Source organism: Octodon degus, unplaced genomic scaffold, assembly GCF_000260255.1.
Source record: "Octodon degus isolate 3935 unplaced genomic scaffold, OctDeg1.0 scaffold00201, whole genome shotgun sequence".
NCBI classification, from domain to species: Eukaryota; Metazoa; Chordata; class Mammalia; order Rodentia; family Octodontidae; genus Octodon; species Octodon degus.
This window is the reverse complement of record NW_004524777.1, coordinates 2,284,112-2,310,061: the sequence shown is the minus strand read 5'-3', so window position 1 is coordinate 2,310,061 and position 25,950 is coordinate 2,284,112. Positions and strand designations below refer to the sequence as shown.

Here is a 25,950-nt window from a genome sequence, read left to right as displayed (position 1 = left end):
CTGAAAGGTAGGAAGTACATGAGTGCTGTGAGCTGAGCTAGATAAGAGGTACACAATCACTTTTCCAGTATGCAAAAAGAAAGATATACAGGACTAATGTGTGTATCACAAATTGGGGCAGTACCTACTGTTTTGGGTTCAGTGTTCCAATTTTGAGTGTGTCTCAGATACTTTTTGCTCATTGCGGGAACAAAATACCTAACAGACAGAATTAAGGAAGGAAAGTAACCAAGACAGAATTTGGTACCAGAAAAGTGGGATCATTGCTGTGACTGTACCTGACCATATAGTTCAAGAGCCTTTGGAAATGGCTTACAGGAATTGATAGGAAAGGTTTGCAGATGTCCCCTGAAAAAGAGAAGCACTGGAATGCCTTTGGCTGTTCTGTATGAGAGATTCTGGTCAGAACTCAGAAGACCAGAAAGCTGATAGGAATCCTGTCAGTAAAGACCAGATTTGGAGATTTTTTTTTCTGGGAAAGACTGCATTGGCTGTTGGACTCCAGATGATGTGTGTTTTGACTTGGCAGAAAGTTTGTCTGCATTTTGCTTGTGTCTAAAGACTGCCTAAGACTGAAATGAAGTACAGCAGACTGATTAATCTGGCAAAAATATTTTAAGGCAGTCAAATATTGAAGCAATGGCATAGCTTTTGTTGGAGGCTTTTAGTTAGATTTATGTTGAGAATCAAGAGCAAAGAATCCAGCAGGATAGTTTAAAATGTTGTGAGTTTGTGTAGGAGACACTTTTAGATCCTTGTCTTAGTCCAAGAAGCCAATATTTGTAATCCCAAAGTTACGTTATCGGAATCCCATCAAGTTGATTCCAGTCTACCACTTTTAATGCAACCCATGGTGAAAATAAAGACACTAAATTATATTTTCAGCCATCGGGGAGTCAAGGGGCTCTAAGTCCATCCAGGAAGATGGCTATCCAGAACCAAGAGAGCAACCTAGGACCTCACCCGGTTTTATTTAGTTGAGGAGTGGCTTGAGGAGAATCGACTGAGAATTGTGGGAAGTAGGTGACTACTGTGAGCTGAGCTAGGTGGGTGGCCTAAATTTACCTCTGCCATATGCAGAGAGAGTAATCCACAGTATACTATTACGCCATAGAGATAGTATCTACTGTTTTGCTAAGTCTGGTGCTTTAGCTTTGATGTAGTCTTTCAAGCCCTAGGAAGTCATAGCCTCTATATCGAGGCTTGATCCCAGCTAGAAGAGCATTGGCTCTTCTGTCCTGTCCTGACCTGGCTCACATTAAAGAGCAGCAGGGATAGGTTACCAGGGAAACATGCACACCACCTTCAAAGACTATCACCAACACCTCAGCTAGACCAGTATACTTAGCTTAACACCAATTGAAGGATAAACAGAAGTCCTAGCCAGCTCTGTGCATAACATTATGAGGAAATAGGGTCAGGCTCAGTCAAAACGGAGATAGTTGCTCTTCTTTCAAGGAGAGTTGCTCTGGTCATCCTCTACAAGCTTGGCCAGAAAGGAAGCTCCAATAAAGCTGTGGAGTACATAGATAGAGCGGAGATCTCCATTGCTGAGAAGGGACAGGAGAATAGAAAAGATGGCCAGAGGATATCACAAGAAGAAGAAAATCTCCAACCGTTGCAGCCTCAAAACTGCAGAAGTGAAAGATACTGCTTTGAAGAAAAAGCTGCAGAGCACCGTGTTCCAGAATGATAAGAGTGGCCACATCAGGTTGCAGAATGTCACTGGTATAGAGAATTTGTTCCTCAGAATTAGAGTCAGAGTGCCCAGTGATCTAGGCATTCCACCCCTACAGCCAAGAGAGGAGCAAACTTGGCTACTACTCCAGCTGACAGCAGACTGTGGTATCATCCATGTGGTACTGGTTTTAAGCCCATGCATAATGCAAGACCTCTGAGGTTAAGAAGGCTTCCACCTCAATTTCAGAAGGCCTGGGAGGCCAGGTAGTGTGTTCCTGGGAAGGCATTGTGAAGCTGTGAGTGAGAAGCCTAAAGTGCAGTGGAGACCAGAAGTTTGGAGAAGTCAGGAACATGGATCATCTAAGGAAACCTGGAAGGATTGAGTGGAATCAGCCTAAGAGAGAAGCCATGGGAGCTGCAACCCCCAGAAGTTGCACAGGGGCGGAGCCACGTAGGGCCTTTGGAGCTCACAACTCATCACAGATATCTTCAGATGTTCACGTGGAACTACAGGATGTAATGTTTTCCCTTCTGGATTTTGGACTTGCTTTGATTGCAATGCTTTGTATTCCCCTGCTGTGTGTACCTTTTAGAATGGCATTGTTTTTCTTGTGACATTGAATGTTGGAAGTGTTTAACTTTTCATTTGTACAGGGGCACACAGTTAAGTGTTTGCCTTAGGTCTCAGAGGAGTCTTGGGACTTGGACTTTTCAGCAATACTGACACTGTTAAGACTTTAGCAACATCATAGAGATAGACTTAAAATGCCTTTTGCATAAAGGGACATACATGAGTCTTTGGTGGGTCAGGAGCAGAATGTTATGGTTTGTGTCTAGGTGTCCCACTAAAGCCCCATGCAGTCATGGGACAGCTCCCAGAGATTGTGATTAATTCGTGATCTAGTGCTGGGATTATGGGTGTAAGTACTGCTGGAACTGTGAGTGTGAGTGCTACACCCAGCCTGGGTAGATAGCCTGAGTACAATGTAAGGATGGGAGAGAGGCTTGCTGCTGCTGCCACTGCTCCTGCCTTTTTGCTCTTGCTCTTTTGCTGTTTTCTGCCACCATGAACAGCTGCCTTCTGCCATGTGCCACCCTCCCTTGGAGCCAGTCAGGTATGGACTGAAACCTCCACAAACTGTGAGCTAAATAAACCTTTCCTTCCTTCCTTTTAGTTGTTGGGTATTTTGTGCCAGCAATGATAGGAAAGTAACCAAGACAGTGTATAATTGTCATTCCCTGAGATTGAGTTTCTCAATTTCCATCAAAAAGCTTATTAGTGTTGAGGTTTATGTGATATGCAGATCAATTTTGGGAGAATTTACATCTTAATAATGTTGAATTTTCCAACTTGTGGGTAAAATACATCCCTGTTTATTACATTTTCTTGAGTTTTTTCAGCAACGTATTGAAGTTTCTCATGATCAAGGTGTTCCCTTGGCCTTACAGATGCTCACTTTTGTGCATTCCCTGTACTCCCAACTCCTCAACTTCACTTGGGTACCTCTTCCTGCATTGTGGCCTAAAATTTTTCTTCACTTTGTAAGTGGGATAATCATAAGACTCAACTAACCTGTTTTTCCTCTTTCTCAGAGATCACTTTCCTCCTCTGCCAGATTTCTAATGCCTCAAAATGCATTGTTGCAATCTCACCCCCGCCTTCCTCTCTGTCTCTTATTTTAGGTCCAAAGATTAAAACTAGAGCCTGTTGTTTGAGCTTTACCAGACGAAGTAGTTACTATGTTTTTTCAATGGAGCAGTTTTACCATTTATATCATAGTTTAGTAACACTTTTTGACCCAGTAGTTCCATACAGTGTTCTATATGCCAGAGGTTAAACAGTAAACATGACAGACATACTTGCATAAAGATTACAAGTCTGTCCAGAAGATGGGCAACAAACTAAATAAAATATATATTGTATTAGAATGTCATTAAATATTTTTAAATTATTTATTTATTTGGCACAGGGCCTCACTACACAACTTGGACTTGTAGTGACCTTCTGTCTCAGCCTTCCCTGAGCTGGGATTACAGGAGTACACCATCACACCTGGTTTCTGGGCCAGCACAGCACACCCAGGATTCTGGGACCTTCATGGCTTGCAGTACCAGGGATCGAACCCAGGTCCTTGCACTTGTCAGCCAGGTGCTTGGACGGCTGAGCTATCTCCCAGCCCCTAGAATGTGGTTAGAAGTGCTAGTGAAACAAAAGAATAGAAGGGAAGGCATATAGTAAGTGTTGTACAGACAGAAGTGTATCAAAGCTTACACACATTAACCTGAAAGATCTTCCAGAGAAAAATATATGTGATTGGAATCCTGGGAAATGGACAGAGAAATCTACATGGATATCTGGAGTGAGAATATTCCAAGTACAAGAAAAAGTCAGTGCAAGGGCCCAGTTATGTTTCAAGAAGAGAAAGAATTATTTATAACTACTGTTACAGTCTCAGAGCAGATGCTCATAAAAATGGTAGCTATTTAGAATATTATTCCTCATGACAGAACCTGGAAAATACCTAGAATTTTGTGGCCTCAGTGCTCATCTGCTTGCTGCTATGTCATATTCTTTTTTTCTTGTACCCCACAAGATATTATATATAGTGGTTTATAATTATTCATTCACACATTGTTCTGTTTTCATTGCCCAGCTTTTACACAGACTTGCTGCATATTTCCAATCATGTGATTTCCATGGTGACCCTTCCCTGAAAGGATGCTAGGCCTGGCATTTCATTTCTCACTAATCATTGGGGTTGACATTGTTATTCTCACTGGATGAACTGTAGTCCTCTTCCTTTCTTAACACATATGTTTGTCATTTCAAAGTATGTGCACTTAAGGGGGAAAGGCCATTCTCCCCAGAGAGACAGAACTCGTTATGTACACATGAAACACTATAAAAACCCTAATCACAGTTCTTCCTGCATTCCTTCTGCACAATGGATATCATCCAAGGCTGTTGTTTGGTTTTGCATTTCAATTTAATTTTGCTTTAAGTTTTAGAATAGGTAATACACCCATGTAAGAAATTTTAAAAAACAAATTTATGTGAGAGAAAAATAAGTTTTTTTTGTCTTTTTCCCAGCCAACCATTATTTCTGCATAGATACAAATAGTGGAACTGGATCCTTTTGTGTTTAAGAAATATTAAGTACATATGTATACTTTACTTTATGTATACTTTAAGTGGTTAATGATTTAATGATTTAAAAGGTTTAAGTGACCAATAAGTTACAAAAGCTTTAAAGTTACACAAGTACACTAAATGTAAGAATACATAAATAACAAAGTATGTATATGATACTGGGATAACAAATTGAGAAAGATAGGTTTGGATTCATTTCTCTTTTTTTTCAAAGTTTTATTGATAAACAGATAGCAATGAGACAGTTTCAAATCAAATCAGAAGTACACTTTCAACAAATAATACACTGCATATATTCTTCTTAGTGGTTAATTGCTGTACAAGATGTGGACTTGTGATCCTATTTACAAACACCATTAGAACAAATCATTCTATTCATTAAGAGAATGCAACTATATATCTATCCTAACCGCTTTGAATACACAGATACAAAATGGACATTCATCGGTATACCCCATTTTTTCTAAGTTCCGTTATTGAATATTATAGGTGTGTAAACTCAGCAAAATTTGGATGGAGGTACATTCGGTCTTTCTCTGCACCTGACCTCCACCCATACAAAGCACCTTGATAATTTTATTTTTATTATTATATGTTTGTGACCCATACTGATAACATTTATTTGGGTGAATTGGTATATAAACAATATCACAGCTTGACCAGTTTTACTCCCCTCTTCCCCCATCCCCCTCTTTTCTTCTTTTGATTGCTTTCCCATTCCATAAAATCTACCTTGCTGGTTTCTGCCTTTTATCTTTTATTTTGTTCTTTAAAGTATGTATATTTTTAGTTTCTCATGTAAGAGAAGCTATATGGCATTTATCCTGTATTTGATTTATTCTACTTAGAACTATGAGCATATAGGCTTCTATTTTGAACTGTACTGTCATTGTCATTAAACATGGGTGTATATGTATCAGTGTAATATTATCTTTAATTCTTTTTTAATTTTTTTTATTTTTTAAAGAGAGTAAAAAATATTATTAAAACAGGGCCGTAGAGATAGCTGAGTGGTCTAAGCACCTGCCTAGGCAAACGCAAGGATCAGGATTTGATTCTTGATACTGCATGCTGTCCCCACTCCGGGCACACCGAGTGGGCCACCAAGACTGGGCATGATGGCACATGCCTGTAGGCCCAGCACTGGGGAGGTTGAAACAGGAGGATCACTAGAAGTCTGAGGTGTATAGTGAAACCCTGTACAAAATACATTTAAAAAATAGTGTTAAAGGCAGGGGAGATAGCTCAGTAGGATAAGCGCTTGCCTGACAAGCACAAGGTCCTGAGTTCAATCCCCGGTACTGCAAAAAGAAAAAAAAATAGTGTTAAAACAAATTACAAGCAATGCACAATTTCACTTAACAAAGTAAGATGAATTTCCCAGTATTTGTTGTAATGCATAGCATTGTCTCTCAATGAGGTATTCATATCTATGTCTTTAATTCTTTCAGGAAGATACCTAGAAGGAGAATAGCTGGGTTGAGTGGATTTTTTTTTTTTTTTTGCATTTTCAGGAATCTATACTGATTTCTATAGTGGTTGTATTAGTTTATATTCCTACCAACAGTGTAGAAGAGCTCTTCTTTCCTTATCCTCACTAACATTTGTTGAATTCTTGATGATAGTCATTCTTTCTGGAAGAAGGTGGAACCCCACTGTTGTTTTCATTTACATTTCTCCAGTGGCCAGAGATGGTGCTAATTTTGTCTGCCTATTGGCTATTTGTACTTTTTATTTTGAGAAATGTCTTCATTTCAATTGCCCAGTTTTAAATTTTTATTTTACTTTTTATTTTAGCCTTTTTTTTGTGGTACCATGGATCGAACTCAGGACCCTGTACTTGGCCAGGCAAGCGCTTATTCTACTGCGCTATCTCCCCAGCCCTTACTTTTTATTTTAAAGAGAGAAAGATAAAAAAGGAATAACAATGATAGAATTTCAAAACAGGATAATAAGAATTAGCAATGGTTAATGTATTGCATATTGTTGTCTTCACAGTAGTTGCTCACATTACAACATGTGGGCATGCAAAATTAATCAGCCAATATATGCACAAACAAATCTTTTCAGTGGACTAAAAGAAATGAGTAGTATAGTTTTGTTAGCTATCTTTTTTTAAATTTATTTATTTATGTGTGTGTGTGTGTGTGTGTGTGTGTGGCCAGCTCAGCCCACCAGGGGGCGGGGCTGGCTGGTATGTGGTGCTGGGGGATTGAACCGCGGTCCCTATGCTTTGCTAAGCTTGTTCTAAGTAGGTGCTTTAGACCACTGAGCCATCTCACCAGCCCCTTTGTTAGCTATCTTGTGTTTATATATATATATTGTTTTTCTTTTTGCTTTCTTTCTTTCCCTTCTTTTCTCCTTTACCCAATCCCATTTGTTCTTTCCTTTTGAGCAGTTTCTTTCCCTTTTGAAATGCCCATTTTTAATTGAGTCTTTTTTGTATGGGAGTATATTCAATTTTTTTTTACTTTATATATTCTAGATATCAGTGTTCTGTCTCAGAAGTAGCTGAACATTTTTTTCTTTTCTGTAAATTGCCTCTTCACTTTGATTATTTTCTTTGCATTCTATTTGTAAGGATCTTGTTGAGAATTTTTGCATCTATTTTCATTAAATAAATTGGCCTCCAGTATTTTGTTGTTGTTTGTCTGGTTTTAGTATCAACATAACATTAGCATCAAGAAATGAATTTGGGAGTTTTTCTTGCCTTTTTATTTCACAGAAGATTTTGAAGAGTATTAGCATTGCTTTTTTCCTGAACTTCGCGTACATTTTAGTGGTAAGTTCTTTGGATCCTGGGATTTTCTTTGTTGATAAGGTTTGTGTTACTTCTTCAATTTCATTGTCCATTATTGATCTATTCAGGGTTTTTCTATCATCCTATTTTTTTATTTATGTATTTATTTATTTGTTTAGTGGAGCCAGGGATTGGACCTTGCACTTGCCAGGGAAGTGCTTATTCTATTGAGCCATCTCCCCGGCCCCATCTTAGTTTAATTTTGATAATTCATATGTATATAGGAATTTATCTATTTCTTCTAGAGTCTTCTGTTTATTGAAATATAAGTTTTCAAAATATTTTCTTCTAATCTTCTGCATTTTGGCAGTGATTATGATTTCATCTTTTTCATTTCTAATTTTATTAATGAATCTTTTCCTTTTTTTGGTGAGATTTGCCAATCTTATTTATGATTTAAAGGGATTGTTTGATTCATTGCTCTTGTATATATTTTAGTCTCAATTTCATTAATTTCTTCTCTAATCTTATAATTTCTTTTCTTGTAAAAATTTTGGATTTGTATTGCTTTTGTTTTTGTAGGACCATAACTTGCACTATTAGATTTCTTAGGGAGGAATCACTCTATTTTTTTCTTTTTCTATTTTTCTAATGTGGCTATTCATAGCTAAAAACTTCCCTTTTAGAACTGCTTTTATTGTCTCCCATAGGTTTTGGTATGTTGTCTTACTATTGTTTGATTCTAGAAAGTTTTAAATTTCTCCCTTAACTGCTGTTGTGCTCCTTTGATTTTTCAAGGCTGTATTTACTCTCCATGTGTGATAATAGTTTTTGTTGCTGTTGATTTCTAGTTTCATTTTTCCATGATCAGGTAGGATACAGGAAATTATGTCAGTTCTTTTGCATTTATATAAGTGTGCTATGTGGCATAAGATGTGGTCTGTTTTGGAAAACAGAAGAAAACATTTTTTTTCTGTCACTGTTGGGTCAAACACTCCATAGATATCACTTGTTTGATGGTGTGGTTCAACTCTGGATATTTCTTTGTTGACTTTTTTTGTCTAGTTGATCTATTTGATAGAATGGGTTGATGAAGTCTCTATTTTTTCTATCTCTTCTTTTATTTCCAGTGGTTACTATTTTATGAAATTGGGTGTTCCAACATTTGGCACATACATATTCACAATTATCTTCCCCTCCTATTGAACTTCCCTTTATCAGTTTGCAGTGACTTTCTTTGTCTCTCTAATCTGTTTTAGGTTGCCATATTTTTGTCTGAAAATAGAATACAGAAAATATACTTTTTTTTGACTACTGTTGCAAGGGATATGATTTCTATCAGTTCACTTTCTTTTATTTAAATGTATGTGTTTGGTACAGGGTCCCATTATGCAACTCAGACTCATAGTGATCCTCTTGTTTTCAGCCTTCCCAGCACTAGAATTACAGGCATGTGCCACCACTCCTGGACTTGCTGGCCAGCTCAGAATACCTGGGGGTGGTTTCAGCACAGCATGTTGTACCAAGGATTGAACCTGTAAACTTTCAAATTGTAGGCTCTCCTGTGGATGCAGTATTTCTCTTGAAAGCAATATGTAGTTGTGTTTTGTTTTTTTCATCCAGTCTGCTGGTCTGTTTCTTCATTAGGGAGTACTAACATTTATATTGGGAGTTACTATTGAAAGGTAATTACTGAATCCTCTCATTGAATTAAATTTTAGGGCTGATTCCTGCATTTTTTTCCCCTTTAGTACCCGAGTTAGACATATACTTTCCTTTGGGCCTCATTTTCTTCTGTCTAGGATTCCTTTGAATACTTTTTGTAGTACTGGTTTTGTGGTCATTAATGTCTTTCTGTTCTCTTTGTTGTGAAAAATATTTTGCCATAAATTTTGGAAGATAATTTTGCAGGATATAGTAACTTGGGTTGGCTTTTTTTCTCTTTTAGGGCTTGAAAAACAAGATCACTGGTCTTTATGGTTTGTGTTTAGAAATCTGTTGTTATGCTGATAAACGTGGCCTTATAAGTTACTTGATGTTTTTCCCTAACAACTTTTAGTTTTCTGTTTGTGTTGAATTTCTAGAAGTTTGACTATGATGTGTTGAGATGTAGTTCTTTATCATTATGTGTATTTGGGCTTCTATATGCCTCATTTACCTGGATACTCATTGCTTTCCCTACATTTGTAATCTTTTGTCCTATGATCTTGGTAAATAAATTTTCTTTTACGTTTAGTGTCATCTTCTAACCTTCCCTTTACACTTTAAAACTTTTAGTTGGTGTGTGTGTGTGTGTGTGTGTGTGTGTGTGTAATGTAGCAGCTATTCAATCCAGCTTTCATTGTGTCTTCATTTTAGGGCATCACTGAGTATATAATTTATTACATGAACCTTGTCTTCAGGTCTTGGAAGTCTGTCCTCATATCAGTCATATCTGCTGCCCATATTCTTTTTTTCTTGTTTTTAAATATCTTTTTTTTTGGAAATTTAGTACAGAGTCTACAGAGTCTCATTACACAGATCAGACTTGTAGTGATCCTCTTGTTTTTAGCCTCCCAAGCACTGGGAATACAGGCACATGCCACCATGCCCAGTCTCGTTCACTGTCTCAGTGCATCCCTGGGGTGGGGCCAGCATGGCATGCTGGGGATCAAACCTCCAGTCCCTGCATCTGCTAAAGCAGGTGCTTTAATTTTCTGAGCTATCTGGCCAGCCCTCATATTATTTTCAGTTGAGTTTTGTGTTCAGGATTTGGCTTGATTCCTTTTCATGATCTCTAATTCTTTACTAAAGGATCATGTGTATTTTACATTGTTTCCTCTAATTCAGTACCCTTCAGTTTTTGGTTGTGTATTCTTAAAGCTGGTTGAACATCTTTAATTTACATCTGTTTTAGCTCAGTGAACATTTTTTATATTGCAAACTCTTCTCACTCGATTCCTACCACTCCCCGAGAAGTGAACAGTTCCAGCCTCATGTTACAGTAAGGATGCTAAGGCCCAGATGGTGCTCTCCTCTAGTTAATGTGGCTCAGGGAAGTGGGTAGTGTGTCTAAGGTCTCCCAGGGAGTATGGTTTCCCAGACCATCTAGGACTGATGTTCCTGTCTTTTTTTATATTCTTGCTGCCACACTGAGGAGTGCCAGGTCTTGTGACTAGAAAATGCAGAGATATCTAAAGACTTACTGGTAGTTGGAATGATTGAGAAAATACCCAATTCCTTTAACTATTTTGATATTCACCTGGGAGATATTATATGTAATCCTGGTAGGCATCAGTTGGTAGACAGTATGAGTAGATATATAGCTTACGCTGTCACCTTTGTGTCAGTTGTCTTTCTTACTCCTTACACCCTTGTTGTCTTTCTTACTCCTCCACAGATCTATTCAGGTCCACCTGAGGAAAGTGCTGCAGCCCCAGTGCCTCCACCTCGAGTGGCAGCTAGAAGACACAAACCAATCACAATTTCAAAGCGTTTGCTGAGAGAAAGGACAATTTTCTATACTTCTTCCATGGATGAAAGTGAAGGTTAGTATTAAAGTTCAATCTTAGCTTCTAAATCAACATTAGGCATAAATAGGATTTTGAAGGAATGAAGTGAGATGTAGCCATGTTTCCCATACAACTGTAGACTTGTTTTAGTCCTGGACTTAAAAGCAGCCAAGAAAAGCAAGTCTTTCTTATAGTTTGTACCCAGCAAGTTCTTTGGCAGTGGACAGGATATGGATGAGTTTGAAAAGAAGTTAACATAATCCCTAACAGGACCAGTAGAGAATCCAAGATGTTCTTAGCTCTGAGCCTCCAGTACCCTGGAATATGTAAGCAATAGTCCTTTTGAATGTTCTGAGATTTTTAAATTCAAGTTCAGCTAATATAGATTAAGTGACTTCTATGTTCTGAGTACTAGGTAAAATTATAACATATTCCCTGGTTTTGAGGAGCTTCCAGGATAAAGAAGACATAGATATGTGAACAAATATGGAATAAATGCTAGTATGGAAATTATACCCATTCTTTGTGGGCCTTTGCCCCCTACTACTCCACTGAAACTACTTTTGTGAAGGCTGCCAATAATCTCTACGTGACCAAACCTAAAAATCATGCCACTGTTATCATCATACCCAGCTTGTGAGCAGCATTTGACACATTGCCTATCTTTTTTACTTGAAACATTGAACCTGGCTTTTAGAACAATAAACTCCCTTTTTACTTCACTACACATTCCATCTGTTTTCTCTACTGGTTTTCCTTCTTTGCCCAACTACTACATGTTGCAGGGGGCTAAAGATTAAAAAAACAACAACATGATATTTTTCTTCACGCTTTTCTCTCTTATTTTTCTATGTGATCTCAATATATGTCTTTTAAATGTCATTTGAGTGCTGAAGGTGATTTTCAAATGCCTATATGAAGGAGCTAGCAGCACCAATCACCTGATTGCTAAGGCCAAGAACTTCAGAATCATCCTTGATTAATCTTCCCTTACATATGGTTGATTAACACTTCCTGTCAACTCTTAACTGCACATTTCTCATGCTAAATAAATCTTTCTGTTTCCCATTACCATCCTGCTAACTGAGCCTCTGGCATCTCATCTCGTATCTTTGCTTGCCTTCTTGCCTACCTCCAGTCCATTCTCCACAACATCCTTCTGAAAATATTAAGGTGTGTTATTTACATGTACCAATTCCTATGAGGAATATGATCATTATGTCCTACAAATGTATACTAATAAAAAGTAAAAATTGAGCAAAAGCAAATATAAGTCACATCTTGTTATTCCCTCTGCTCTAAACTTTTAGTGAACTCTCTTCATGTCGAGGATATAATTTGCATTTTACACTGTATTATATAACACTTCTTATCTCTCTGGTCTTAGTTGATGTACTTCCCAGTTTTATCATCCCCTTTGTTCTCTCTGCTATAATCTCATTGGTCTTGATGTTACCGGTAAGTATCACGCTTGCCAAACAGCCTTTGCATTTGCTATTCTCTTGGTCCTAAATATTGCTCCTCTAGAACTTCACAAGGCTTACTCCTTCATTCAGCTCTTTGCCAAGTGCTATTTCCTTATGAACAGCTTCTCTGAGCACTATAGTTAAATGATTCTTTCTCCTCCTCCAATCACTGTCTCTCTACACACTGTTTTATTTTGTTCATGTCACCTGCTACAATCATTAACATACTTTTATCTGTCTTTGTAATAGAATATGAGATCTATTTTATCACCATTTCCTAGAAAATTCCTGCCATGCATTTATAGAATGACTGAAAAGATGTATAAGGGATGACAAAGAGAAATGGTTTACCTAGCTTAAAAGATTACTTTTCTGATAAAGGTTGCAAGGTGTCATTCAATAGCAAATGGAAGGGAATGCTGTGTACTGTGTTGTTTCAGAAACTCTCCTGCTTGCTCTCATTTTGTTTTGTCTTCGGCACTATTAGAGATTGGACTCAGAGCCTTCACACTGAGATACAACTCCATCACTTTTTTATTTTGAGACAAGGCCTAGATAAGTTGGCCAGGTAAGCTTGAGCTTGTGATCCTTCTGCTTTGGCTTTCCTGAGTGCCAAAATTACATATGTGTACCACCATGGCTGGCTAATAATAGCACTTTTATGGAGTAAGTTTATTTGTTTAAAGTATTCCCAAATATAAACTCTACTGGAAGAAACACTTTTTCTCACTGTGTTTTCAGCACCAGCGCAATAGTTGGTATATAGGAAGTTCTCAAAAATAAACATAATGAATGAATGAATGAACCAGGTGTCAGTAGATGTAAGGTCTAATTTCATTTTTGCCACTAGCCTGTTGGGTAACTTGAGCTAGCCACGTTTCCCCTCTGGGTCTCAGTGTGCTTCTCTGTATGACTTGTGCCAGAAGATCTCCAATGAATTCACCCAATATCAACATTTTAAAAAGCTTTTAAAAGACTGAAATATAATTCATATACCATAGGATTCACCCTTTGAAATTGTACAGCTGAGTAATTTTTCTACAAGCATCTTTTCCCACAACCTTTGTATTACTCCACAGAAACCCCTAATGTCCAATAACCTGCCTTCCCAGCCCCTGACAGTTACTAATCTGTTTGTCTGTAAATTTGAATAATTTGGATATTTATAGAAATGATATGTTTGTTATGTTTTCTTTTTGTGGTACTCTGGAATAAACTCTGGGCCTTCGCACTAATCTATATCCCCCATCCCTTTTTATTGTTTTTATTTTTTATTTTACTACATAGTCTCCTTAAATTGCTGACTTCCAAGGCTGCTCTCAAACTTGCAATCCTCTTCTAATGTATTCAAGGTTCATCCATGTTGATATCATTGCCACATAATAGCTGTGTATATGAGTATTCCATATTTTGTTTAACCATTCATCATTTGATGGAAATTGAGGGGTATTCACATTTTGGTTGCTATGAATAGTGCTCCAGTGAACATTCATATTCATGTGCACATGTTTGTATGAATGTTTGTTTTCATTTGTCCTCACTAAGTACTAGAACCTCTTTTCCATGGTCATTCTCTATTTTTGCTTTTTGAGACAGGATTTTGCCATGTCATTCAGGCTGGCCTTGAACTCACTGCAATCTTGCCTCAGGCTCCCAAGTGCTGGGAGAATAGGCATGCACCAACACACCCGGCAAGTCTTTCTATATTTAAATTTATATGGCAGGAGCAAAAATATACATTTATATAAACAAGGTGGTTAAGGCAGTGGTCCTAAGAAGCTCCATCAGGTTTTTGAAAATAGCAGGTAATGGGTATGGTTCTCACGCTGACTAACTCTATATGCTGATATCTGTGCCCTAAGCAACTAAACTGGGGATAGCAATACGTAATACTAAAACCATGTTTGAAATACTGCTTCTAATGTCATACCAATTATTGCTATACTCTCCTTTACAGTAAACTTTTTTTAAAGAAAAAAAGGTAATAAAAGAAAGCAAGACAAGAAAAAAAAAGTCATAGGATTGTCCTGCTACAATGCTGTATATGGTTTGATTTCTAAATTTCTATGTAAAAATGTGTAATTGTTTTTTTTTTTACATTCTATAGGGATTTAAAGTTTAGAATATCCATAGTTGTTGGAAAATAGCAGTTCCATGTTATGTCTAAGGCATTTGATATTTAGACAGATAGTGATGTTAAGCTTAACTGCCTCTGTTACAGGGTAATAATATCATTAAGCTTCTCTTCTGGATGTTTAACAGCTAAAGTTTGCAGACCAAAAATTAGAGAAAAAGAGGGGCTACAAGAATAGCCAATATTTTGGCCCTAGCCCTTCAAGGTCAGTGAAGAATCAGGACATAAGAGAACCTCTGCTGTGACATCTTGTAACTCAGTGGTGTTCCATATTTTCTGATCAAGGAGATTATGGGGCCTCAGTGGAAAGTGATTAGCGATGTATAGTGTGTCCAAAGAGAGTCACCTAGAGAGAAAAAAATTCTCACAGGCTTTCACAAAGAGCGAATTGGTCAAGCAATGGCCATGACTCATCCAGATGGCTGACACTGACAAAGTATCTACCAGGTGCTATACATGGTTTCAGGGTAAATCCTGAGGGGATTTGACTGACCTTGTCAGATACAAAAGTTACATTTTTACTTATATAGGTCTTGCTTTAACTTGGTCTTAACCATCCAGCAGAAAAGTGTAACCACAAGGTATAAAAGGTAATGCCATATTAATATACTGAGCTGTAAAAGGCTCAAGTCAACACCTTCAAACAATTGCCAGTTCTGCTGATAACCCGCTACTATTATGGACTATTGGACTTTATTGGGTTATTTTGCTGAATTCAAGTACCTACAGTATTTGAGCTGGCATCAACTATGAAAAGGTCCTTTAAAGACTTCTCCAAATACAGCTTCTCTAACAGCAATTTAACACCCATCTGACAAAGCAAAACAAAAAAGGGGGATATAAATAAAAGACCATTTTGTAGTGAAAAAAATACATGTATATACTGAGTTATATATGTATATGTACATACATATATGTATATACAAGATAGTTAGGATAGATATATAGCTCCCTTCTCTTAGTTCAATGAGAAGAAAGGTTATTTTCTAATATTGTTTAGACAAGATATCATGTCTGCATCTTGTCCTCTGAGTAACTTCTCCAAAGACAACAATATGCAATGTATTAATTATTGAAACTGTCCTACTAACCTGTTTTGAAACTGTTTCATTGCTAGTTTTTCTCACCAAAATGAATTAAAAAATTAAAAAAAATAAATTTATAAAAAATGTTTAAAGAATGGCCAGGCTCTTTTCAAAAGGAAATGTATCATTGTGCCTTCCCACAAGCAATGAATCACAGTTTTTGTTTCTCCATATCCTTGTTCACCTTGCTATAGTCTTGAGTTTTTGATTTTTGCCATCATAAGTAGGTATGAATTCATAGTCTCATTTAATCCTCAGCATTCCTGTGAGATAGGTGTGTGAGGCTCCATTTTATATTGAAGACACTGGAGGTCCAGAGAGGATGAGTACTTTACCCAATTAATACAACTTAAATGACAGAACAAGAATATGCACCCAATTATCTTGTCCCAAAGCTCATTTGCCTGTTATAATGTTGTATTTCCCAGAACCTGTCTCAACCCTGTTTTAAGAAGGCACCAGTCCTTCTACTCACCATTGTTCTTTACCTGCAGCACCTCATTGTCTTACTCCAAACATTGTGCTGTTTTAAAATATTACTTCAGGGGCTGGAGAGATGGCTCAGTGGTCTAAAGCACCTACTTGGAACAAGCTTGGCAAAGCACAGGGACCGCGGTTCGATCCTCCAGCACCACATGCCAGCCAGCTGCGCCCCCTGGTGGGCTGAGCTGGGGACACACACACACACACACACACACACACAATAAATAAATGTTAAAAAAAAATTAAAAAAAAATAAAATATTACTTCAGTGAATCTTTCCGCCACCCCCATGCATGCCTTCATGACCCCATATCTATGCTCTGGCCATTCTGTCTCATTAGCCTCTCTTAAATCTGTCTCTCTTTGCTGATGTTATTTCAGTTTGGATCTCTTTAGCATTCCTATAGCTGATTTTCCTACTTTCAGTCTGTGGTCCATTCTACTTTTCAAAATGAACCAATGTGCTATTCTAAAATCACGTATTTGACAACTATCTGTGATCAAAGATAGTTTGTATTCCTGACTGTGGCATTCATATAGCTTTAATGATAAAATCTCCAACTTATCTTAAAAAGCTCATCTCCAGCTACTCACACCTTTTGTGTCAAATATTCAAGCAAAATTAGACTTTTCATTTTTGTTTTTTTGACAAACCATGGTATTTCACTCTTCCAAGTTGTTCTTTATCTGAACAGCCTTCTTTCACTAATACCCACTACCTATCCCCCAACCCAACATCATGTCCTTTCATCTGGATAGTGCTGCTGAGCAAGCACTGTCCTTTCATCTGTAAATGTAGATATTTCAGTATGAATCACTCAAAGATAAAGACTCTTTTTAAAGTACAACTACAACATTCATCATACCAAAAAACAACACAATTCTTGAAGATCGATTATTTAGTTGATGTCCAAATTTTTCTATTATTTGATTAAAAAACAGGATCCAAGTACAATCCAGGTATTATAGTCTTTTGATTAACCCTCATGTCTTATTTTGCTGACCCGTACCCATGGTCTTAACCACTAAACTCTAGTCTAGATTTTTCTATTACCAAAGAAGGTGACAGTTTCCTTAGAGCAGGTGTAATTTGTCTGGGAGAGGGAAAATGGTCATTGACAGTTTCACGAGACTCAATGAATCACATTAAGATTAGCTTTCAAAACTTCGACTGTATTTGTATTTTGTATTTTTGAAAATGTATTTGGTACAGGGTCTCACTATGCAGCTCAGACTCGTCATGATCTTCCTGTTTTCAGCCTCCTCAGCACTGGGATTATAGACATGCACCACCATGCCCAGATGTGGTCACAAGTTTAGAGTGCCCCAGCATGGCATGTGCTTTAGGGGATCAAACCCTAGTCCCTGTGCTTGCCTAAGCAGGTGCTTAGTTCACTGAGCTATTTTGCCAGCCCTCAACTGTATTTGTATAGGCTAATATTTAAGGGAATGGTTCCTGGTTCTCATTAGAGTCTGAGAATTCTTAAGTTAGACTCAGATTCACTGACAAACATGTATTAATGTCAGAGGAAATTGTAGACTGCACAGGCCAGGGGAAGCACATAAAGTGGCCATTTGAGGATTTCTTTATGGGAGCATAAGAGAAGGAAGTTAAATTCTATTATGTTTATTAACTTGAAATTTGAGAGACTTTAGCAAATTACATTTGAAAGAAATAGGTACAAATTATCGGATTCCTTTATTTAACAAGAATGAAGTGTGCAATTCATTAGAGACTCTTAAGTCCCATCTGCATTGCATATCCCTTTGAATAAAACAGCCTGGCTTATTGAATTGTGATAGTGAAAATCATACTTGGATCTTGGATTGAATTCCTTATTTGAATGGAACCTGTTACTGCATATGAATTGGGAACAGTGAAGACTATAATCTTGTGGGATATAGTATATTTGTGCCACAGGGTGTAGCATTGTGAAAATGTTTATAGATTTTCAAAATTATATATATATAAGGACATATCAAAATGAAAAAGTTTTAGTCTATCATTAATATTCCCTTTTTGTACCAACTTTTCCAAGATGAGATCCACCATCAAACACCCAATGGTACTATTACTAGCAGCCTAGAACACCCTAAACTGCCACAACACCTCAAGCTGCCCCTACAGAGGAGTGCAGATGCTGATCCTGGGAGGAAGTCACCGAGCAGACCTGTTCCAGATGGCAAATTGGAACCTTGTCCTGAGGTGGATGTGGGGAAATTCGTGTCTAGGCTGCAGGATGGAGGGACCAAGGCTATCCCCAAAACCACCAATGGACCTGTGCCAGCCTCTGGGCCCATGAAGACACCGTCCTTGCATGTGAAGAGACAAGCTCCTCGGCCTCTTGCTCAGCACAAGGAAGGTAAGTGTTTGGGAGTTCCTCAGGCACTAGAACTGGAGCCACCTATTGATCACCTTGAGCTCCTTTTGGCTTTGGAAATATCTTTAAGTAGAAATCTCTTTCAGTGTACTAGTATTTATTCTGGAATGGTGTGTGAAACCATAAAAGCTGTTTACAATAGTTAATTAGAATGTAAGCTTTATTAGAGAAAGAATTTGGAGCCTGTTTTATTTTCTCTATATTCCCAGTGCCTAGAACAATACCTGGATAACACACAGTAAGCACTTTTTATTTGTGGAATTAATGATTGATACTGAGAATATTCTGGCTTCTATTTCCATTTATTAAATAACTTCTATGTGTCTAGCACTGTAATAGATTTTTTCATACTATTTCTTATTCTCATGACCCTACTGTATAAAATGTGTTGGGTTTTTTATTAGAAAATTTATTTATATCTGGTAATGAGCAGAGCTGGCATCTAAATTTTACCACATCTGGCAGGGGACAAAGTCTGTGTTCTTTCCACAAAGACCTATCACTTTACCTTCTGATAAGAAGTTTTGAATCTATAGATTATTACTTTCTTAATCTCATTTTTCAGTTTGGGAGAAGTAGGGACAAAAGGGTACAACAACTTCCCCAAAACTCCAGACTGCTGAAATTATTACAGATTTAAGTTGCTGAATTTCATTGGCTAAGTATAGGAAGGCACATCAAGAAGCTGTGGTTGATCCAGAGGGATGTTTTGGAGGATATAACTCTGAAGATAACGTAACATAATGGAAAGAATATGAGCTTGGGTCTCAGACAGGCTTCATTCCAAATTCTGACTTTCCTACTTTGTAGCTAGATAACATTCTAAACATATGTATTGTTTGTTTATATTCTGTCCTGTTCTAAAATAGATTGTGACATTTTGCAGTGTAGCCAAATGTAAAAACTTTAAAAATAACAATAGTTTGTTTTACAACTATATATTGAGCATTGAGTGTGTGCCTGGCCCTGTTCAGCACATAGGAATGAGAAAAACATGCAATGTGACTTGTGATTAAAATGTAGCTTGGCAAAGTATGGCCTGTGGCCTACACAGGGCCCACTGATTCTTATATAGTCCATAAGCTAAGAATATTTTTCTAAAATTTTTAAATGTTTGAGAAAAGATAAAAGGAAAAATGATGTTTCATGATACATGAAAATTAAAGTTCAAGTTTGTGTTAATAACATAAACACAGCATTCTTTAACATATCACCAAAGCTGCTTTCACACTACAGAAACAAAATGCAGTAGGAGCAACCTAAACCATACGGCCTGCAAAGCCTTAAATATCAGTGATATGACCTGCTACAAAAGCATTTGCCAACCCCTGCCTAAGAGTCTAGAATGCAAGTAGGAAACATGAGTCCTAGAAGTGAGTGAGAAAGGAGAAGATAGCAGGAAATTGGCAGGAATAAAGCTAGTATGCAAAATGTTTGCCATAAAGTCTTATATACTTGCTAGAAAACCACCAGAGTTGGTTCCAAAACAACTAATTTGAAGATAACATCATGCATTACAACAACCATTGTTGAGTTCTTATTACCTTGTTTAGTGAAATTTTGTATCATTTCTAATGCTTTTTTTTTTTTACTACTTTGTAGTTTAAAAAAAATAAGAAAAGTTTAAAAAGTTAGAGAAACCAAAAATTCTAAGTTCTTAGGGGAGAGCATGTTTATTGTTCAGGTAAAATACAACTCTTCTATTTTTGAGGCCAGGGGCAAATTTCAGCCATGGATTGTGACACATAATAATCTGAGCATGGGATGATGGCATTGTCTCTACACACAATTTATTAAAAAGTCTATTCGGTGTGAGATCCAGTAGAAATTCAATGAAGTAACTGACACTGGATTATCTGTCTTGATTCCCCTGATATAGCTATGTAATCACAGGTAATTAACATCTTTGTACACTGGTTTCCATATCTGTAAAATGAGAGAAACAACTTACACCACAGAGTTATTCCTGAGATTCAAAGAAATAATGAAATATCTGTCAGATACGCAGCAATCAAAATTTATTTATTCATAACCTCTATTTTGCATTAATATCTTGTATATATATACACTCATGCACATACATATGAGATAATTAAGATTGTTATGCAGCTAGTTTCTCTTAGTTCATTAAAAAGGAAGTTTTGTGCTAAAATTGTATGGACAAGATATCATGCCTATTTCTTATACTCTTGAGTATCTACTGGGAAGACAGTAGTGCACAATGTATCAGCTATTGTAACTGTCCTCATAACCTGTTTTGAAACCCAGTTTCATTGTTAGTTTCTCTCTCTCAAAAAAATTGTATATGATTTTAATTCCCTGCTCCCCCTTTCCTTCTCTTTCTAATATTCTCCTTTTGTGGGAAGTTGCCCAGAAAGGCCAGGCTTCTGTGTCTACATCTCTTTCACTTTGTAAGTCATACACTGATGTTCACACATCAAGATGGTAGAAAGTTGGGTCACTCTACTTATACTCATCACAGTAAAATTGGTGTTGCCTGTCAGCAAGCCTTGATATCAGCCAAATCCTATCAGCTCAGCACACACAGTAACTGATCTCTCCCTTCAGTTCTGCCCTTCACCATTTCTGCTGCAACATTCAATCCCAGCAGCATTATTTTTCCCATTCTCTGTAGTTCTGTTGTGTATGCTGCTGGCAGCAGCTGCTGTGATCCAGGGGTATCAGTTAACATTCAGTACTTGTCTAACTTGTCCAGTATTAGCCAGACTATCTAAACCTAAGCCACAGCTTGGTCAGGCTTTACTTTCTGTCCTGAATCAGTTAACAACAACCTGGAATGGTGCAGCATTTTTCACAGGCCCTGGCCTCCACCCTTGGCTACAGAAACCAGAACTGGGTTAGTTGGCTTTGTTTCACCTTTGTGGAGGATAAGCCAAAACTCTGTTTGAGTTGCATCTTTGAACTATACCCCCTCATCTTCCTCACCTCTTCTTCCCTATTTTGGCTTCTGCTCTGTAAGAGATTCTTGGGCATCAAAAAGAGTTATCAGTTAAATAAAAACTGCAAATAGCGCTGACCTTGAGCCATAGCTGATAGTCATTTTCCCTAGTGCTGGCCAACAACCAGAATGGCAGTATTAGACGGAAGAGATGGCCACTTTCTCTGACCCACTCTGCATATCACAGTTGTCACTCCATTTTAGCTATCTTTAGTATACTTCAGTGCCTTCATGATCCAAATGTGCTGCCATTTTGTGTCTTCCCATCTTTACCCCTTTCAATGATCCAAAATTTAAAGAATCTTGACAGTTTCAGCAGTTTTTTCTCAGCAATTAAAAATAGTGAAGACATGATGCATTTTAAATTGCTTTCGATGGCAGTGAATTTAGCAATAAAATTAATAGTGTTTGCTGATATAATTTTATGATGGCATTTTTTTCTCTTCCAGACATGGAGTTGGGTACTTTTTCTTCTTCCATTGCATCTAATCCTTGTGACAGGTCTGTTAGGTACATTTACTCTTTTCATTTCATGGTTGAAAAAAAAAAAAGAAGGCTCAGAGACATGAAACAACTTGCTCAGGTTGTGAGGTGGTGAGATGAGGCTTGTACCAATGCTTCTTAGGTCCAAGATCAGGACTGTTTTTCTTTAATACCACATTGTTATTTTTTCACCTGCTTTATTTACCTTTCCATTCTCTTTTTCTAAGAGGTATAGTACGCAATTTGGAATATAAAAATCATACAAGCCTCTTTATTGCTTCATTCAATGTCACTACCTCTTACTAGCCCTGGCTTTGCAAAAAGCAAGTGTGTAGCTACTAAAAAGGGATTTAAGACTTTCCTTTGGGGAATGAGCAGGGAGGAGGACTGTATCTCACCTTTGTACATGAAGTTGCTTATTTATACAGACAGAACTATGCAATGGGAGAATGTAGCTTAGAGGCCATGGTCCTACCTTCTAAAAGTCCGTGATGAAGCTTGCATGCAGGCGACTGGTTCCACCCAGTGGAATCCGTATTGGAGTAAGAGTAAGAATAAATCCAGTAGGAGCACATAGTAAGGAGCCTTTTAGTCTGCCTGGGCAGTGAGATATAAGTGGAGAGCACAGTACACAATGGATCATAGGATCTGTAGGCTAGTCCTATCCTTAGGTCCTTTCCTTGGTCTTGACTAGAGAGAAATAACCGTTTTTGGTAGGATGCTCTTGGGTTTGAAGGAAGGATTCTTCCAAGGTCTTGCATATTCATAGAGTCATCAATTCTCCACTGGGGTGACTAATGTTATGAGTGATGTTTACTTCTACTTTTTAAGTATTAGGAACAGACTTGCCTCTGCAGTAATGGGCGTTGCTGGCCATTATCCACACATGCTTGTCTGGACTCATTATGCTTTAACAATCTACTCCTTGGCTTTCCATTTTCTGCCTTTCTTGGAGCCCAATTTCAGATTGTTCCACAACGGTAATTAATGGGTAAGGTGAGTATAGAGGAATGTCATAGAATCAATAGATCATTCTAGAAGAGTGGAGAAATCTACAAGTGGAAACAACATCCCCTTACTCTGCACCCACAGGTTGGGTGTAAGAATGGATATGAGGAAAAGTGAAGAAAATTGCTTAAGGTTGAAGAGCAATGACTATCAGGTCCCAAGAAATCTGGAAATTCTTAAGATTCTTTGGTTACTGTAACTTGACAGAGAATAAGGAAGGGAGGGAATAGACTGGGCAGGAGAAAAAAAATCCAATTTGTAATATAATCCAAGTTATTAATGAAGATTAAGAAGAAATGGCCCAAAGCTCAGGCTCTGAAGTCTCCCAGATAGAAGTTTGAATCCTCACTCTCCTTATTCCTATCTTTAAAATTTCAGGCAAATCATAACCTCTCCAAGTCTTTATTTTCACATCGGTAGAAGAAGATAAGTGTGCCCATTTATTTGTCATCACAATGCTGTATACCTGGCACATTGTGGGTGCTTAGTAAATGGTAGTCTTTGTTCTGTTTTTGCAGGAGACTGTTACTAGCTATAAACTTTCTTTAGGGCAACTTTACTTTTACCCCTGATTTCCTCACTGTAAATAAGTATTGCAGGTAAAATTCCTTTGAAGATTAAGTTAGATGAGGTATACAAAGCACTACTGATACTAAAGAAGTGGTAGAGTTCCTACTAACCCCTCAGGAAATGACAGGCATAGAAGATGGGATGTTGGCTTGTCTGTATCATAGAACCACTGAAAAGCTTCAAACCTAAAATAAAGATGACAAGAGTTCAGAGCTACATTTAGCCTGTTCCTGACTATGCGGAATGCCCAGAAGGAGGCAGGCCATTATTGGGGGAAGGGGCTAGAGATGATTCCTAGCCATTCCTCTGGGTCATGCTCAAGGCTGATTTCATCCTCAAAGCATGACAGTCTGCCCCAGGAACTCTTCTTATCCCACGTTTGTGTACCCAAACATGGCTCTTTAACATGGACGTTAAGTTATAGTGTTTACACTTGTTTTTCATGAATACAAATACTTTCCCCAACTGAGTTTTAAGACTTTTCATGGACTTGTTCAGATCATTTTTGCACATTCCGTTTTAAAGCGTAAGGTTGGGCATGAAAGCCCTCATAAAACTCCCAGTATATTAAAAATACCTTTCTATTTAGAATTCAGAATAGTCCACAATCTTGGGGATATCGTGTGTGTGTGTGTGTGTGTGTGTGTGTGTGTGTGTGTGTGTGTGTGTGACATATAGTCCAACTAGAACCCTAAAATGGGAAAGCTGTCTCCACTGGCCTTCTAATAAGCTGAACTACATTTTTCCCTACTCAGTAAATATTTGTTGAATATATGCCAGTTACATGTAAAGCATCTTACTTGGGTCTCTCAGAAATAGAGATGAATCCCACCTGGATCTTGTGCTCTAGTTGTTTTCATTGTAATAGAGATATAGCCATGAAAACAGAGAGTGAAAATACAGGATTCAAAGTACATGATGATCATTGCCTTAGGAGTCAAAGAACTTGGAGCATCTTAGGCTTCCTAAGACATATGACATTTAAGGTGATGTAAATTTGAGCTTGTGGGATAGGATAAAGAGCATCTTGAAAAGAGATGATTAATTGTAACATATGTACATAAAACAATAAATAATACTGTTTGTCTGGTGCATGATATATGAATAAGAATGATGGAAAGTTAGATCAGAAAGGGCTGTTGACGCCAAATGGAAAAGCGTAGTGAATGCCAGATTAAACATTTTGGGGTGTATTCTTCAGGTAACATGAAGCCATGAAATCTAAATCTATTTCAGACAGAGACAGAGACAAGAGAGACAGAGATTGGAGAGAGCAATTGAAAGATTGTTTTGGGTGGTTTCCAGAGTACTTTAAAAGCAGCATATAAAAGTGAGTTCACAGAGATACAGATTATACACTGACTCATCTGGGAAATAGTCCAATCCCCATATTGTACAGGTAGGGAAGTGATCTAGTGAAAGGCACACACATTAGTTTTAGTATAAAGAGTAGAATTCATGTTTCTTGACTCTTACTTGTAAGACTCTTCCCTGCCTGCCTTGCTAGTTTGATATTGTAATATAACTGGAACTGAGACAAATTAGAAGCAAGAAAGAACAACACTGGGGTCTTCCAGCCAAGAAAACCTTTTGCAGTTATTTCAAAACATGACTTGTAATGAATCATCAAGTTGGAGCTACAAATAAAGGGCATAGGAGGATACTGGGTTAATGATGTTTGTTGTCTAAGGCCATAGATGGATATCCAGTTGTATGTGGCTGTAACTTGGGTATGTGTTGATCTTTGATACATGTCACCTGGTTCACTTACCAAAGAAATGGTTATGGTTTTAAGTAAAAAATGTTTTCTGGCTCAGACAGTGTGGTATATCCTTTCTGACTGACTTTTACATTAGTGAATAACAGAAATGGGGCAGCACTGTCAGGTAATCTGTGAGCTACACTGAAGAAGCATTGTTCTATGGCCTAGGGGTTCTCAGTCTTGGGTGTGTATCATATCCCTTGGGGAGCCCTGAATATACCCATGTCTTTGTCTCACCCAATTAGGAGATCTGCAGTTGGATTCTGGGTATTACATAATTTTAAAGCTTTTTGCATGTTCCTAAAGTGTAGCCAGAGTTAAAAACCACTGATGTTTGAGACTGCTTGAACTTAAGTAGTCTGATGGGCCTGGATCTGTTGTTGATAGACTATGAGTGTGCTGCTGCTGCTGCTGCTGCTGCTGCTGCTGCTGCGTCGTCGTCGTCGTCGTCGTCGTCGTCTTCTTCTTCTTCTTCTTCTTCTTCTTCTTCTTCTTCTTCTTCTTCTTCTTCTTCTTCTTCTTCTTCTTCTTCCTTCTTCCTCCTCCTTCTTCTTCTT

The 25,950-nt window shown here is 37.7% G+C and overlaps 1 protein-coding gene across 5 annotated transcripts in view; it reads left to right on the top strand.

Annotated features, from left to right (window-relative positions):
- The window catches only part of Ophn1 (oligophrenin 1), a 477,586-nt gene that overhangs the window by 419,733 nt on the left and 31,903 nt on the right, over positions 1-25,950 (top strand). For all 5 annotated transcript variants that reach the window (XM_023704707.1, XM_023704709.1, XM_023704708.1 and 2 more), the window contains exons 20-21: positions 10,951-11,098; positions 18,270-18,593. In XM_023704707.1, the coding sequence (XP_023560475.1) occupies positions 10,951-11,098; positions 18,270-18,593 (472 nt within the window). The remainder of the gene's footprint in view (positions 1-10,950; positions 11,099-18,269; positions 18,594-25,950) is intronic.